Genomic DNA, 18,484 nt, shown 5'->3' on the forward strand with positions numbered 1-18,484 from the left:
AAAACTTGTGCAGCTCATATAAGACATTTGACTAGAAACGGGTGTTTGATATGAATAATTAGCTGTAAGCGATGCTCCAGCTTCACGCACACACAGTTGCCTGTGAAACATCGTCATTAGCGAAAAGCTGCTAAATATACACTTTCAAATCCAGTGAGAGGCGTCTGATATGTGTCAGTGTTCAATTTGGATGCTCTTGAGATTTAACTCTGTGGAGCCGAGTTGTGAATTGGACGCGTCTCTGCTGGTTTGGCAGGGTGTTCACACACACTTGTGCATGTCTGTGTGTGTGTGTTTGTGTGTGTGTGTGTGTGCGTGTGTGTGTGTGTGTGTGTGTGTGTGTGTGTGTGTGTGCACCATCTGTAAGCGAGTAGTGTGTGGTTTTACAGTGACAAGCACAGTCGAGAGTCTTGAGAGGCTGATATGGTTCGGTAGCTGCAAAGCCAGTGGCCATTTTTAAAGAAGATAATGTCACTTGATGAAGCTCTTTAAAAAATAGTTAATTTCAACCACTAACGCCCAATTAGCTGAATATATTCATTGATTTCACAAGACTAAATGACCTGTATCTCCTTTATCTCCTGTGTTGAAAGGGAGAGCGATAGCACGAGGGGGCTGTCATTTAAAAAAAAGAGAGAACATTATCTTCCTCTCCCTCCTTCTCCGCCTCTCACCTTTGTTTCTTCTGAAGGGGAAACAACAATGGTGCCATTAAGTGTCTGAGGGGGGTCTTTGAAGTGAATGGACCCTAAATGGTCTTTTAAGAGGGAGAGTGGAGAGAGAGAGGGGGGGAGGGGACGGCTGCAGGGTCGGGGGGGTGAGGACAGGGGGCTGGGTAACTCTGTATATTAAACAAGCAGGAATCGCGTAAGTTAAAGACGTAGACACACAGACTGAACCAGGGGTTGAATTTGATTTACATCGTCTCTCCACTGACATTCTATAATAAGATAACTGCTGCAGAATGATCCTGTGACAATCAGTTTGTCTGGAACATGGTAAACAGCCCGACTTCACACTCGTACCCGTTACGTGTCGTTTCCCCGGTGCACATCCTTCTGCTGTATTTTGTCAAACTATATGAAAATCTCGCCAACGAGCAGAGAGCTCTCAATAAAAATGAAGTAAGCTGTCAATCAACCGGCCCACTAAGAGGCCGGGACACCCAACATCAACCACGAGGAGAAACACCATGTTGGAGACAAGGTTTTCTTTCTGAACCCCTGAAAATGAGCTGAAGCAGGACTCAGTCCACAGAACCGAGGAGAAGAAGAAGAATAAATCCACCTCCACAATCTGATTTTCCATGTTTCCACCGAATGGCACATTTTGCCACTGAGCTTTCAACATGACCATAAATCGTCAAGTGCAGAATCCTGAGGCTAAGTGATACCAGCCCTGCGTTATATAATGGAAAACTCTCCAGGGTGCACCACCTACGTTTAATATAATGTATGGATGCATAAGCTGATCATGTCGGTTAAAAGCTTCACATTAAGGATGGAAATGAAATGGGAATCAAACTGGATCAGTAGAGACAGAAAAACACATCTTTAACTTGGGCTTGAACTGAACCAGGCAGGAATATGTGCATAAACCCAGATATATATATATATACACGAGTCATGGTGCTGATTTGTATCAGTGGATGTGAGTGTGAGGGGAGGAGGGGACTGGAACAGCAGAGACACGGGAGGTGGGGGATGAGAAACGGAGAAAAGGGCCGAGCGAAAGAGAGAGGAATGAAGAGAGAGAGAGGGAGGAGAAGAAAGAATCAAAATGTGAGGAAGGCAGAAAGAAGGAGAGAGAAACTGTCATATCCCCACTGTAATAGGGGAAATGGAGCCTTTGCTGATTGGAGTTGCCATGGCAATGGTTGGCACCTAGTATGTGTGTGTGTGTCTATGTGTGTGCGTGTGTGTGCATGGTGGTAGTTGTGTGCTCTGGGTTTTGTGCATGTGAATGTGCTTCTGAGCATCTGGAAATGTTTGTTAATGTGCGTGTGTATATAAATGTGTATGCATGTGTGTGCGTGTGTGTGTGTGTGTGTGTGTGTGTGTGTGTGTGTGTGTGGGTGAGATGAGTTTGAATGAGGGATCTTGTTCAGGGGGATTATCTGTGTTGTCGAAGGCAAATGAGGAAGGGGACCAGAGAGGCACAACAAAGCGAGCCTGCACTGTGGATGGAAAACACACAACCAGGAGAGATAGTGTGTGTGTGTGTGAGAGAGAGAGGGGCAGACGGAGAGCGAGCGATGTTGATCTTGCACCGAAGCACTGGCAACATTGTCCTCGACTTCCACACGGCTGCTCACGTTGGACCGATCCAATCTGAAGAACTGGAAGCGAGAGCGAGGGATGAACGGAGCCAGGACGGAGAGAGAGAGAGAGAGAGAGAGAGACGGCTTGCTCGACCACGTGCGATCGGGAAACCGCTCGTCCAAAAATCTTCAGACGCGCTGAACTCAGCCAAGTCGGAGAGAACTGAAGATGCAGTAAATTATGAAAGTACACACAGTGCTTAACTCAAATGTGCACTCTCTGACATGAAAGAGTAAAAGCACAAATCCAAACGCACACAAATACAAGTAAACCACAACAACCTCCTCGCCAGCCGCACACACACTACACACAAGGTGAGCCATATTGAGCGTGTTAGCAAAGCCATCGCTCTCTGACAGCGACACACACGCAGGCCAGGCTCCGCCCCTCCAGGTAATGACTGCAGCCCGCACTCATTATTTTCAATCCCAGGTTCCAGGCTGGTCGGCGTTGAAAGGTCAGGACAACAGCTTCTAATTGTTAGCGGGGGGTCACCAACGTGTTTGTCTAAGTCAGCACCTTGTATGTCACACTCATTAGTAATAATAGCCAGAGAGCTGCGGCATCGAATGCCCGGCTCGGGGTCAGGACGCTTCCCGTTCGGGCGAGTTCGGGGCTTCAAAACTGGCGGCGGCGTGGAGGCAGGCTGGACGGCGTGCTGATGAAACCCAAAGCAGCACGGTGACAGCAGCCGGGTGATGGATGTGTCGAGTCCGACCGGCCAGACTCGGTCTTGGACGATAGATTCGTAATTTATCTGAAAAAGATTAATCTCTGACTTCAGGATGTGATTCTGCGATGAGTCTCCCACACAGCACCTGTCAGTCAACGGTGAGGGCAACACTGTTTCCTCGAGTTTCTCCTGTGGATAAACTTTGGGTTTTTTGTTGGTGCTGCTCACTTCCTTAGTGGTTTCAGCTCAGGGGACCAATCAGAAATCAGTGTTTAACACGAATAAAACAGCAAACAACTATTTTCTATGTAAAGCTCAGTTGTCCTCTGAGCTTCTCTGTTCACTCCGGTCATCAGAAGGTTCCTGGTTTGATTCCCAGTTCTCCAGTGTGTCAAAGTGTCCTTGAGCAAGACACCGAACCCCTAACTAATTCCTAAAGTCAGTGGTTTCTGTCTTGTTTTCCAGTCTGTGTGACGGTGTCCTCAACAGTTTCAAGGGCAGCAGAAAGTTTGAGAAAGGAAAGTTTGATCTGAATCAGTATGAAACAGATGTTCAGTTGCAACGACCCTCTAATCATTTCACTTCCAAAGTGACGGTTTGATTCAGGCGGTGTTTTGTAATCACAGATACATTTGCAAACTTGTTTATTGCTCCGATGCCACCGGGACAAATCCCTGCTCAGTTATTAGACTTAGAAAAACTGATTGTGATTACAAGGTTTTTTTTAATATTCCAAAACAATGAAGAAATAAATGACAGCAACAAACCGCTCATTACGGGGAAACGGCCGGTTTCAATAAATAACAACAATCCGCCCCGAGCCTGTTGTTGTTTCGCTTCTGCATCAGATCCTCCGCCGCTGTGGGAAAGTGCTCACGTCCATAAATCATTCACTTGTTATTCTGCAACCCAGATAGGGAAGAGCCGTGTCTTCTGCTCTCGGGGGCTGTGGTAGAAACATCCCGGCACAAGTTCATGACTTAGAGAACGCCGATCTCTCAGAGGTTTGTGCAGCGAACAGATTCCAAAGTGTGATAATTAGGCCGAGGCTACAGAGGCAGTGTGTGTGTGTGTGTGTGTGTGTGTGTGTGTGTGTGTGTGTGTGTGTGTGTGTGTGTGTGTGTGTGTGTGAGGGTAAGTGAGCTGATCCACAGCGCACAATGGACCGGCAGCTGCTGTAAGAGATAGCAAGGTCATCGCTACTACAGCTGGAGTGTGTGTGAGTGTGTGTGTGTGTGTGTGTGTGTGTGTGCAGCCTCATTTCCATCCATCTATGAAACATCTCTCTCAGAGCACTTCCCCAACTTTATCTAACTTCCCTATAATAACATGCAAAGGAAGCAGCAAAACTGTATTAGTGTGTAGGATATCCAACGCAGAGTTGCATCTCTCTCTCTCTAATAAGAAGGAAGGAGGGAACAGTTTTAAAAGTGGCAGAGTTGTTGCCCCCCCCCCCCCCCCTCCTGTTTTCATGTTGCCGGATCGTATTTCATGTCGTCTGGAGACTGTTATGAGAACATCTGGGATCAGAGCCAAACCCGCTCATCATTCATGTTGCTTGTCTGTTCGATGTCCGTTCAAAGCGTGTGAGCCCTTCTGCCGACAATAGCGAATAAACAGGGAAAAGATGAAGAGGATATTTCCGGAGTCGGTTTTTTGTTCCCTTTAATTACGTCTAATGTGACACTGTTTTTTGATGTGCAAAATAAAAATAAAACAAATCCTGGCGAGTGTGTGAGGGTGTGTGTGTGAAGCAGATGAACAGAGGAACACACTGCACCTGCGAGAGGAGAACTCTTACCGGTGCTTTCCTCCTCAGCGGTGAAGACCCCAACGAAGAAGTCAAGTCTTGGCTCCGTTTGTCGTTTCCTGTTTGGTGAATAAGAAATGATGAAAAACATTCAAATGCCAAATTCAGAGAAGCCTCCTTGTTCTCTGGTGGTCTTCACACTGCACTCGTGTGGGTGGACCACAGGACCTTCTTTACCACAGGAGACATTTTGACGTGTCATGGTGCAGAAAGCACATCTGGCCTCAGAGTCGGGATCAGGATCAGACGTCAAAGTGCATGCTGGGAGAATTTAGTCCCTTCATGACAACAGCTGGGACTCACCTTGCTGCAGAGATGTAGGAGCGAACATCCAGATCACATGTCCGGCCAGTGTGGAAGCCTGGTGTTTGGCATTTTGTCGAGAGCCATCTTGGATTTGTGAAACCAGGAGTAACTGCACGCCCACCTACACCTGCAGCCTGTTCCCAATAGGTGGTCCTAGCTGTCAATCACACGGTTTCCACGCCCCCATACATACCAAGCCTTATTGTTCATGATTAAAAAAAGAATTGTTAAGTAGAAGACTTGAAAGTAGCTTATTCATGATCCTTATTTAAATGTTTATTGATAGCTAGATTCTAAATATCTTACTACTGTCCATGTTCACTGGCTTATAGTTAACTAGGTTGAGCCTAGATAAACAATCTCAGCCGGCTCAAAGGGACCAGAGCAGTTCGGTGATGATTCTCTGTGGGCGATCATTCTTACATTAGTCATTCGATCCATAGTTGACATAAAAGTATTGATCAGTGCAGCTTTAAGGCTTCTGGATGCAGATGCATATAGAGGCTGGAACAGATGTCAGCTCCTTCCTGTTATTATATCATTTAAAGTCATTAGCCGAGGGATCAAACATGTTTTACGAGGTGATTCATTTCCTGAGGAGTTTACACTAATGTTGTTTTTCAGGTTGCTGGTAGAAACGTGAAAAGATTGAAATATTTACAGCTCTGCACTCTGAACACTTTCCTATAATCTCTGCATCTATTTATTGATCCTTACAGAGATCATAATAAGAAGTTTGGATTTTATAAACTGTGGAATATGAGTCACAAATCCAGCACGACGTGGTCCTGCAGCAACATGAGGAATAAAACTCAGGTTATTGAGAATGCCACATAAGCTGTGTTTATTAAAATCTTCCCGCTGCGCCTCGACGCTCTAGATTTCCTGCTGGTGCCGTAAGTTTTTTAATGAATTGGCCGGCGTCCAACAGCAACAGCATCATCACCTCAACAACAGCAGCCTTAACTCGCCGCTAAATATCTGATTCCTCTGCTGATGCGAGGCGCTAAATGTGGAGCCGCCATTAGTGTGGGCCGGCCCAGTCCCCGGCTATTATCTCACCAACGCCGTCTTGACATAAACATTTTGGAGGCAATTAAAGATTTTATGCGAGCGTGCACGTGTGTGCGCGGCTGTCAAAGAGCAATTACCGTGACAATGTCCTCACTGTGGTTCCTGACGGCTCATCTTCACATCAGAGGAGAACGCCATGTTTCACCATTTGATTAATGTGTTTTCAGGACGTATTTGCAAAAACCCACGCACAAAAAAAATAAAAATCACAGATCACAAACAGGCACAAACAAACACACACACACACATGGAGATGAGATGGACGTGAGGCAGTAAATGGCTCTTAATTGATGCTCTACATCCTTTGTTTCATTATTTACAGGCTCGCCTCATTATTCCAACATTCCCGACTCCGAGCACTTCACAGAGCGGCTTCCACGGCACAAACAAATAAAAGTGGGAGCCCGGAATAGCAAATGGAACCAACTTCATCATTACGGGAGCATGGTGCGTGTGTGTGTGTGTGTGTGTGTGTGAGGGGAGATGTGATAGAGATATGTGGAGAGAGGACGCTGCAATGTGCACGGTCGAGCATAATTTTAAATAACTAAAAGCCAGTCTCCATAATGTGATCCATTACATTATACTGGGAGATGTTTTAAGGTTAGATCTAAGGTTAAGTTAAGGTTAAAGGTTAGAGCAAGGTTACAGTAAGTGTTGTGTGAAGTCCTCTGAAGTCACTGCACATGCACAAATCAGGATATAACACAACCTCAGTGCAGCTTTTATATCAACTGCATCGGTTTGTGTTCTCCTATACACATGCTTGTGTTTTTATAAACCATCACCATCACTATAGTTACCTCTTGTTTCCTCCACCACTCCTTGGACTGTTTCCATAAGAAAAGTCCGAATTCCGAGAAGGAAAGACGTGTTTAGATCGTAAAGCTCAAACATCACAGATTCATACATCCTCCAAAACCTTTACTTCTTTAAAATAAAGGGTGTTAATATATCTCCTAATGCTAATAATGAGCTTTAATCTGCTTTACTCTCCTGCCAGCGGACGTCTTATAGGAGCGGGAGTCGATTTTTCCAAATGATGTAAATGTCGCGTTGGAAGGAAATGTGAGGGTGGAAGAAATGAAACCTGTTAAAATACACAATTAAATAAAAAAAAAAAAGGGTGTGTGAGCATTTTGCCATCATTTCCGATCACAGCTGTGTGTGTGTGTGTGTGTGAGGAGGCCTTAATTGAAGCAGGGTGCTGTGCCAGACCGGCCATTATGGGGCAGAATCTTGATCTAATCCGCAGAGTTTAGTGGCCTTAAATAGATAATGCTCCTGTACTGGCGTCTAGTCACCGGGGAACATATGGTCCATGGGAGTGTGTGAGAGAAACAGAGAGAGATAGAGGGAGAGAGAGTGAGTGGGTGCAAGTGCATGTGTACATGAACAGGGGCAGACAGCTGAACCCGAGCCAAACTCAGAGCGGCATGCCTGTAGCATGAGCAGCGAACTTTCCAGAGTAACTGAGAGCCCCAGCTGGTCTCTGCTCGGCCGTGTTACTCTAACACCCGGGCCCAGTTGTCCAGAGGAAACCCGATCCCGTTCCAGGTCGGATCCAATCTTTATAAAAATCGGTTTACATCACGTAATCCAGTCTGGATCGAGCTTCTCAGCAGGATCGGAGTGGCGGGACCCTGCGCCTGGTGATGATGTCACGCAGAACAACACAGGCGGTGTATTGTGTTGCACGCTCGCTGGCGTTCCACTCACAAGCTGTTGAGGCACAAAAATCATCTTCTAAACTCCGCCTACGTGGAGGAAGTTCAGACGAGCGGTCCGAGGGTTTTAAATTGAATCTGTGATCCTGATTTGATAATCTTGATCAGTGATCCAGGTCAAAGTTAGATGATAGAATGATTTAAAGTCTTTAAACAAAGTGACACTGTGGATCCCTGAGCTCGGAGGTCTGAGCGGAGCCCGAGGAGGTGGAGAACAGACACAGTGATGACAGACGGACTGAGACAGACAAGCAGCCGACAGATGAACAACAAAACAAGTGTGAGAAATGCCAAGAGCAAAAAAAAACCAACAACCACAAATCAAATTTAGGAAAAAGAACCTGCCAGAAACAACAATGGCAGATCCCCCCCAGTGTGCTCAAAAATTGCAGAGCCGCAGCATTAGAGCGGCTTGTCAATCACAAGCTTTCCCCCCCCCCGGAGCAGCACGGAGCAGGTGAGCCGAGGTTTAACTGATACACACACCGACGAGTCAATTACAGGCCGGCCGGGCAGAATGTCACGGCCGCCCGGACACTAAACCGGCGGCTTAACCTCCGAACGCCGCATCAATATGCCTCAGCGGAGGAGGACGGAGGAGGAGGAGGAGGAGGAGGAGAGAGAGGAGGAGGAGGAGAGCACGGCATGCCCGGCATTCTCAACACTCACACACCTTTAGGTACTAATGTCATATATGTCTGTATTTCTACATTGTTTCCTCTCAACGACTCCTTTCTTCCTTCCCCTCGACTGACTCACACTCATCTCCTGTCATTCTGCACATCACACACACACGTATGTCAGAGGACACTTCACCCTCCACTCGAGAGGACGAGTCGGATGTGAGCGTGCACCCCCCACGGGCCCTCACTCCTCCAGGGCGTGTGTTCATGACTCACTTCTCGAGTCCAGTCCACTGCAGGCTCTCGTGTGGAGAGACCTTCACCTTTAACAGTGAGTGGAGTCCGAGTGACTGCCCACATTGCTACAAGGCAGGGTTGTGTGTGTGTGTGTGTTTGTGCTGGGATTTAAGCACAACACAGGGAATCCCCGGCTCAGCCCCACAGCTCGTCTCCCTCTGAAGTGGGGGGGTGGGCTCAGATAAGGCGTGTTATAAAAACACAGTCTCTCAGAGGGTGGTCGGACCGAGCGGGTCACACATCTCTGAGGTTTACAGGGGAAATCCACAGTGTGTGTGTGTGTGGGTACAAAGAGACGGAACAAGCCTGCGTGTGCGTGTGTGTGTGTGTGTGTGTGTGTGTGTGTGTGTGTGTGTGTGTGTGTGTGGGTACAAAGAGACTGAACAAGCCTCTGTGTGTGTGTGTGTGTGTTTACATAACTCAGGCGTTCTATCTAGATTTGTGAGGAAATAAGATTTTTCTTCAATCAAAACCAGAAAGAAAATCCTTCATTTTATTTTGCATGTTTGCGGCTTTATCGGCCTCATCGGCAGCAAGTGAAATAGATTGGCATGCTCTCTCTGTGTGTGTGTGTGTGTGTGTGTGTGTCTCACTCTCATTTCCTCCCTATCACAGAGCTTATCTGTGGACTGCAAAGAATTGGGTGAGAGGAGTGACAGAATGGAAAGAGGAGATGGAGGAGAGAAACAGAGAGACGGAGCGATGGAAAGTCAAGCTGCGGAGTGAGAAGGGCAGGCAGGTTGCTGTGTGTGTGTGTGTGTGTGTGCGTGTGTGTGTGTGTGTGTGTGTGTGTGTGTGTGTGTGTGTGTGTGTGTGTGTGTGTGTGTGGACAGCTCCACTGTTATGTCTAGAGAAGAGGTCTAATGAAGGGGCAGGCGAATTCAAATGACTCAGAGAAACTCCCCATTAGGCCTTTTTTCTTTCTGCAGCTCACGACACAACTCTAAACTGCCTGAGCGGAAAACAAATCCTAAATAAACAATTATAAATATATTTTAAAACCATGTGTCGGATGTTTGTGCCACCTGAAACTCTCTGTGGCTATAAATAGAAAACGTCTCACAGTGTTTCCGCTGCTTGGAGCGAGAGCTGGAATCCGGACGCACAAACCGGTCGCAGGAGTTTGTCTTCACTGCAGAGAGCTTCTCAATTAGCCACTAATTGCCTCGCCTTAACGAGTAGGACATTTCTTAGCTCTAATGAAGCTGGTGGCAGGCGCAGAGTGTGTGTGTGTGTGTGTGTGTGTGTGTGTGTTTTTTGAAAGAGAGAAAGCGGAGACCGGAGTGGAGTCCGCGGGCCGCAGCTCATTTTCAGCGAGCTGTTTGGCATTCTCTGGAAGGAATGCGTGGCTGCATTACACTGCTGGCTGCCGCCGCCACTTTCCAATGAGGCCGCACTTTGTCTTCACCCTTATCTAATCCTCACCGGTACGGTCATCTCCGCTAAACCAACACGAGGCTGGGAATCAAACCACCGGCCTTAAACTCCCCCTCAAGCCAAAAATGAAGGAAAGTGAGAACTTGTTTTCAACTTCTATTACGGCATCGTACCACAGACTGTAAATAAATTGGATTGATGGACGACTAGGGTTGCAAAATTCCGGGAATATTCAAAGTTGGAAACTTTCCATGGGAATTAAAGGGAATTAACGGGAATATACGGGAATTAACGGGAATAAACGGGAATATACTGAATTAACAGGAATAAACGGGAAATGTTGTGGGTAATTTATACTAACTGTATTTACCTTGTCATATACAGACATAAATATAAACATTTTGTTTTGTCATAGGCTGATTTGAGTCCTGAGGAAACTTTGGGCACTTGACTATATGCTTCTGCATCTTTGTGTCATTCTTAACATAGGTCTTTGCACAGTATTTGCTTATGTACACAGCGTTTCTTCTGCATTGGATGGGGTGAAATGCCTCAGTAGCCCTGCTGTAGAGTGAAGGATGCTGGGAATTATCTGTGCATGTGATGGAAGAATGCACAGTGGAGGGTTGAAACTCAACATGCAGTGTGTGCTGCATTCCATCCATCTTTAAAATAGTGTTTTGAATGATGTTTTTATTGCTCAGCGTTTAATTTGCGTATTTTTTTATTTTTTCAAAATTCCCAAAATTCCCGAGCTAACCTTCCCATGGAAAGTTTCCGGAAGGTTTCAGGAAATTTACCGGAAACTTTCCACCCCTTTGCAACATTATGGACGACGCATCTCCACTTCCTCCCACTATCCAGAAATACACATATAATAATTCAATAAATAATATCTCCCTCTGGTAAATAAGGATGTCTTGTACCTCTGGCTCAAGCTCCTGCGGAAACTAAGCGGGTCCCGGCAGCGTTGGGCCTCAGCCGAGCGGCCGGGCCACACGACACATTGCTCCATCCTTCTCCCCCTGCCGTTCACACAGCTACCCAACACCCCTGACACAAGCTCACCCCCCCACCCAGCGCCCCCCCCCCCCCGACTGCCAAGCAAAACACCTGGCATCTGGAGGAGAAGGGCGCCAATTTCACAGTGCTTGCCAGGCGGTCAGCTGAGTCTCCGCCACACACACACACACACATGTTGGTGTGTGAGGGCAGAGCACTGAGGATGTGCTGTGTGTGTGAGAAACAGCAGGAGAAGCCGATGAGGAACAGAATGAGGATTTGAGTCGAGGGTACGACAGGCAGTTCAGTCTGGACTCACACTCAACCACAGTTTGGCAGCAGCACCGCCTCTGGAAACATTTAGAACTTTGCCACACGTCCACTGACTGCAAGTCAAGTGTTGGACAAAGTGCACACACACATGATTTCATACGGTCTCCCTCTGACTCTGATGCATTTCCCTGTTGCACGCTTCCACTCTCTGGCTGTCGTCCTGTGTGTGTCAGAGGCCAGGGCCGGTGCTGAGAGCCTGACGGATGAGGCCCCGGGGTCACGGACTTCAGCTGGTGTTGGCGGCATCACAAGCCGGCGAACCACCGCCGCCGGCCTTGGGGTTCACGCCGGAGTGCAGAGCGCCTTTTTTTAGGGGTGAAAGGAAAGCTGGGACGTCCAGGTGGGGTTTGGACGAGGGTACGGAGGCAGCGCCCCGTGGGATTCTGGGAGGAGCTCCACGGGGAACTGGTCCATTCAGAGGTGATGTTGCATCCACTGGTTGGAACCGTCTCACCGACTCTGCTCATGTTTGTGATACTGAATGAAAACAATGTCACAAAAGCAGCCTACTGAATAGATCCATGCTAACCGGCTGCAACCACACGAGCTCACCACACTGAAGTGACGCCGGCTGAATGCGCTGCAGATGGTTTTCCAGCTGCCTGCCCCCCCCCCCCCCCCCCACGTGTCACATGACACCAGCGTTGCCACAGAGAATAAAGCCACTTTCTCATAAAGGAGTTGACAGAATACGAGCTGATCCGAGCAGATGTTTCGGCGAAACGGGAGAAAAACATCCCGCTTCTCTCCATAATGGAATGTATGAACCTTTCATTGTTGCCACGACGATGTCATCAGCTCCAGAAAAAAATTGGAAAAAGGAAAGGAGCGGCGGTGGCGGCGGCTGCGTTGCCATGGCGACAGTTGGTGTAAAAAAGATGGTGGTTGGTGGCTCGGGCTGTGGTGTGTGGGCGAAGCTTTCAGGGTAAATACGGTTTGAATTAACACCGAGTCGGCAGAAAGGAAAAAAAAGGAAAAAAGAAAGGTAGAGACATTAAGTAAGAACGGATTTGTCATAAACACAGCACAAGGTGAAACCAAGCACGAATATTGCACAGGATATGAAATTATTTCCAATATCAGCCCCGGCCCGGTGGAAAATTCAATTTCACAGCTCGTGAACAATATCAAACAAACACGGCGGGTGAAGCGGCGGCCCGCCCCGACGTGAGTGATACTGTATGAAGAGGCTGCACGGCCCACATTAAAGAGAAGGAGGTGGGTGAAGGGCAGGCTAACGGGGTGGGGGGGCCGCTAATCCATAACTCCACTCATCTCCATATTCAGGCCGTTTAAACTGCACATTAGCCACCAGCGATATTCCCGTGGCCCGTCTCAGACCTCCAGGGTGGGGTGGGCTTTCTAATGAACTGTATAATTAAATGAGAAGCTCGGCCCGGCCCGCTCTCGACCACGCCGCCGTCCCCGAGACCCAGCTGCCCTAACGAGGGAGGAATTGAAATGAACGACGGCAGGTGAAGGACAGAGGGATGAGGGACGAGAGGCGGGCATTAAACGGGAATGTGCGTTTAATGAAGAGGACGCCGAGGAAGGAATGAAGGGGAGGTTGAGGTCGCCGCGGGCGCCAAACCCATACCTCCATTCTGCGGCATGATAGTGTGTGGTCTCTCCATCTATCTGCTTCCCCTCCGTCTTTCTGTGTCTCTCTCTCTCTCTCTCGCGCAGCTCAGTCTTTTTTGGGCTGCGTGGGCGAGATAGAAGCGTTTCCGCTGCCTTTACCTCCCCGGAGCGAAGCGTCTGACTGACACATGCTAACAAGTTCAGGTGTTCGACAGGGGCGCGGGCTGAATAGGTAATGCCGGGGGAACATAACCAGGGAATTCTACCCCCCCCACCCAGAACCAAAACCTGCAGAGTTCACTGACTGGGGAACAGACTGTGCTTCTGCATTTTCTTTCTTCGCCCTTAAAAAAAAAGAAAAAGGGGTTTATGAGGCGTCAAATTCATGCGAGAAAAGTCTTGAATGACACAAGAAGAAATTGTGTATTTTCAAAAAGCAAAAAAGAAAGTGAGAGGAATCCTCAATGAACTTGAACAAAAGGAGGACGGGTGGAGGGAACAGACGAAGAGATGTGAAGGAAGGGTACGGCTTTCCTTTGAATCAAAGGTCGTTGGGTAGGAGAGGGAGAAGTCCTCACATGACGAGTGTGTGTGTGTGAGTGTGTGTAGCAGACTGGAGGCATGAAAGTGTGTCTGTCAGATTGTCGGCGGCCGTGAGCGTGTCCAATCTGAGTGTGTGTCATGTGGTTGATGAAAAGAGTCTCCTCTGGACGGCCGTGAACAAAGAGGAAACACTCACACACTGTAACTGATCCAAGTTCCTCTTGTAGAGACTCCAAAGCTTTTGTTTAATGGACATTAAACGCAAATTAATTCTCTGTTGTTAAGTTGCTGTTGTTTATTGTCTCTGGCAGCAGACTGACCACATGCATTCAGAGGAGGCCGGTGTTTCCCTCTCCTGATCCAGTGAACGACCAGTGGAGGAAACTTAAGTGCTGGGAACGGCTTCGAGGACGTGACCTCTGCTGAACCACAGGAAACAGTGACCTTCAGAATCAAGGATTTGTCGGTTTCCTTCGACTGAGGTTGAGTCTTGATGAATCTTTATAATGAAAATATTCAGAAACTGGTGCTTTGTGTAGTTTCCTGTCAGTTTTACTCTTATATAAACTTATTGTAGAGAATTTTTGTCCCAGAGAGAGCTGTAGAGCAGCTGGGTGCAGTTTGGTTTTAATATTAAGTTAAGGGGACTTGATGGAGGAATGGACTCTAATAAATGTCTTTCTAGTTTTAACGTTTGCTCATTTTTTGATAAAATTCCCTCGTTGATGTCTGATGCTCGAGAGCCCTCTCATTGTTTTATCATTCCGATTTTTACTCTTGAACAAAATAACCCATGAATGCAACAATTTCATCAGCACACATTTCAGAAAGCCGAGTGGCTTTGAATGCCTCGCAGAAGAGGGCTTGAGGAATGTGCCACGCTTCTGAGGGTACTACCGCGGCATTAATACCATTACCGTGGCGTTATCATGGCGCTATCGAAGCATGGTAATTCCTCTGATAATGGTAAAGCCACGCACCATGTGACGCTTAATGGACTCAAACATGCAAACCTCCTTTATGTGTCCTTTAAAGTGTGAAACGTGACTAAAATACTTGTCTCTGAAGGCTAAAATTAGCAGAGTGGCTTTTTCTCTTCAAATGGGCTGTAGTTCTACGTGTGAGCAGGATATTTGGGGCCGGATTCTAATGAAAATCATCGGGATTCAGTCACTATGTGGATAGAAACATGTGATAAAAAGCCTTTGCTCGAAACTCTCAGATAAACGGATGATCTGAAGCAGGTGAGGAGCATCGATGTCGCCCCGGCTGTATCTGGGAAAGAGTTCATTTGCTTAAAAACGGGCTTAAATGAAAACAATTGATCGGGCATTTATCTGGTTTGAAAAGGTCGATCCCGGCCCCGACACGGGAAGGGGGGGGTCGGAGACTAGACAGATCAGCGGAGGCCTGCTCCCTGTTGGCCTCGGAGATAATTAAACACTAACTGATAGAAACAGCCTCCTCCACACGCTAATTATTCCCCGTTTCAAGTCTAATTTCACCAATCACTGCCATCTTTGTTTCTGAGAGCAAATTGGGCCGTAATCACTTTCTAGTGGAGATTTCCCTGCGTCTAATTGTCGGAGATGATTCGGTCATTATCAGAACGCCGGCTCCTCTTATCACTCATCCCACAGGGAGGACTCGTCCGGAGATCCGGCTCGGAGACGTGAAGCTCAATAGAGTATTGGATTTCTTTTTAAAGTGATGACTCGTGTGGGAACGTGAGTATTTGAAATATATTTGGGCTGATTGGTTAAATGAAACGATTTGGTTCTGCACAGGATGAGAATTTCAAAACATTTAATGTAAAGTAAAGTGTAAAAAAACAAAAAAACAAAAACCATGTAGTTATTTGACAGCATTTTTAATCCAAACCACCATTGACACATTTAAGGAGAAATCATTGCACTAAGCTTTGATATGTTTAAGGATAAAAATGTTGATTTAAAGTCTCTATGAGCTGCACAGTGGATGAGGAGTCACACAGCGGATGTCGTATTATTAGAAACAGCACAGAAATATCACATTTAGACTCATTTGTAACGATACGGTATAAAACACACATCAATGCATCGGCCACGTGCACAAATAAAGGCGAGAGAGTCCGGTGTGACGGCAGGACGTGAGGGACGTCCGAGCGACACAACATCAAGGACAAGGAGACACTTTGAAGGGCAGCTATTTCCTTTTCCTGTTTGTCCACTCAACTTCCTGTGTGTCTTTTGTTATCACAGCCCGGGGCCCGGTCAAGGTGATCGCGCTTCGCTTCCTTCGAAACACCGGCGTGTGAAAAAAAACGCTGAGTCAGCAGCGCCTCCGTCACGCTCAGTTTACTCCTCCCCTCTACTGTGTGGCATTAACTTCATTTCCCTTAATTTCATTTCTACGTAGTAAAATTATATCAAAATAGGATCCATTTAGCAAAATGACACATTTGTAAATAAGTGGCAAACGTATATCTATATAAATATGTACATCCACATACTGTATAAGTCCCTAATGCTTGTTAAATGGGCGTCGGCCTGTGAGGACAGACTCGTTTCAGCCCCTCAGCTCGTCACCTAACGCCCTCAGGCTTCATGATTGAATAAATTAATACGGCAAAATCACACTTAGGCAGCCGGGATGACAGCTGATATATATTTGGAGCTATTTATAAACTCTGGAGGCCTCGTTTGTACAGTTGAGTGGGTTGATGGAGGGGGGGCTACCTTTCACACTGCACCTATCACTGGGTTCTTCTGTCTCGGGTCGGGCTGCCTGTCGTCCCGGTAGGTGTAGCGCTCGGGGCTGGTGTAGCGCTCCCTGGGGGCCGGGTTCCTCTCCGGGCTGGTGTAGCGGCCCGGGCTGGCGCTCCGGTAGCCGTCCACTCGCCCGCCGGCGGCTTCGTAGTAGTGGCGACCTCTGGGACCCGCGCTGGGAGAGAGGGGGACGTCCTGCCTGGCCGCGGTGCGTGGCTGCTGTCCTGCGTGGGGGGAGGAGGGGTAGTAACGCTGGTTTCCGGACGCCTGCTCGTACTGGGCGCCCAGTTGAGGGAGTGGGACGCGGCCGGCGTGGCTGGGGTACGGAGCTGCCTCTCTTGGCGCGGGTCTGGAGTGGGTGGGGTAGTCATACGGATCCCTCCTGAAAGAGAAAAGGTGTGTAGCGTGAGCACAATTGCAGCTGCATAACTTTTTTATAAGACACAGACACACACACAATCGCACATGTATATATATAGATAGATAGATAGATGGATACTTTATTAATCCCGAGGGAAATTCAGATCATCCAGTAGCTTATACAGTTAACACTTAAACACCTCACTGACATACATACATAAATCACATAAGGAGAATATAAATACAGATACAGGAATGGGATGCAATGATGTGATTGTGTCGGTGTCCAGTAGGGAAGTGTTCTTGTGCTGCTGGAGTGGAAAGTACAATAAAATATATATATATATAAAACAACAAAAATATATACATATATAAGAACATGTAGTGGTAAAGTCCGTGCATGCATGCATACATATACGTACGCTTAAGACCAGTGGTGTATAAAGTACTTTAAAGCCATACTTGAGTAAAAGTACAGATATCTTACCTGAAAGTGACTTTGGTAAAAGTAAAAGTCACCTGTCAGAAAATGACTTGAGTAAAAGTCTCAAAGTAGCTCATATTAAATGTACTTAAGTATCAAAAGTATCTGGTGTTGACATTTAGTATCAAATGTAAAAGTACAAGTACCAGAATTAAAAATTCAAAGTGCTTTTTATAGTAGGTCTAAGACGTCATTTAAAAGTTGATATGATCGAACATGATTGAACGTGTAATATCAAAGAATGGCGACTTCCTGTTGCGTTTTCCGTTATGTTCCGCCATAATGTCTTTAAACGGAACTGTTGTTGTACTGTTCTTTGAGAAAAAAATGAAAAAAAATGATAAAAAAATAAATACTATATTTAAACTATATATTATATATCTTAAATAGTAATGGACTAGTGCGTAAAGCCCGTGTTGCGCTAACCTCTGCTGCTCAAGTAACGAGACAGTTTTGAGAATGTAAGAAGTAGAAAGTACTGAAATTGGTGTTCAAATGTAACGAGTAAAAGTAAAAAGTACTCAGGAAAATAAATACTCAAGTAAAGTACAGATATTTGAAAAATCTACTTAAGTACAGGAACGAAGTATTTGTACTTTGTTACTTCCCACCACTGCTTAAGACTATAGAGGAAGACAATATCTGACACCGGTTGAAACTGGTTTGGAGTGGACGTGCCAGAGACCTCCCTCACCTCCTCCTGTTATTCAGTTTACTCGGCTGTGGCCTTGGCAGGATCGAGTTGTGGGGGGACATGGATGGAGAGATGCCAAGAGATAACAGCAAATGCCTCGGTAAGCATATATGAGGTAGTGTGTGTGTGTAGGAATGTGTGAGAGTGTGTGTGTGTGTGTGTCCCAGGGGTCCGCAGTAACGAGGCAGCCAGCTGGAAGTCTCCAGTTGCCTCCCACTAGCTTTGGGTGATTAGGGGCTAAACCCCTGGGTAAGGCGACACGCGGGCCTCAGGGTGACGGAGGGGGGGAGGAGAGGGAGAGAGTGAACGAGGGGAGGAAAGAAGGAGGGAGGGGACGCTCACCTTTCACCGGGCCCGTTCAAATGTTTTCCGTCTTATGAGCTGTTTCCAGAGCGGAGGGGTGACACACGAGTCCGGCGAGTAAGCGAATCTGAAGTCAGGTCTTCCCTGGCCGCGGCGGGGGGGAAACTCGCTCTATTTTTAAACCGCGGTGATGCCTGGTCAACATCATAAATGATAACTTTTGACATTA

At 47.0% G+C, this 18,484-nt stretch overlaps 1 protein-coding gene across 1 annotated transcript in view; it reads right to left on the bottom strand.

The window, feature by feature from the left end:
• Positions 1 to 15,521: 15,521 nt before the first annotated feature.
• Positions 15,522 to 18,484, bottom strand: part of pard3ba (par-3 family cell polarity regulator beta a) — a 136,603-nt gene continuing 133,640 nt past the window's right edge. Inside the window, exon 24 of the mRNA XM_061067263.1 lies at positions 15,522 to 16,796. Coding sequence (XP_060923246.1) covers positions 16,388 to 16,796 — 409 coding nt within the window. The 3' untranslated portion in view covers positions 15,522 to 16,387. The remainder of the gene's footprint in view (positions 16,797 to 18,484) is intronic.

This window comes from Limanda limanda, chromosome 23, assembly GCF_963576545.1.
Source record: "Limanda limanda chromosome 23, fLimLim1.1, whole genome shotgun sequence".
In the NCBI taxonomy this organism is placed as follows: Eukaryota; Metazoa; Chordata; class Actinopteri; order Pleuronectiformes; family Pleuronectidae; genus Limanda; species Limanda limanda.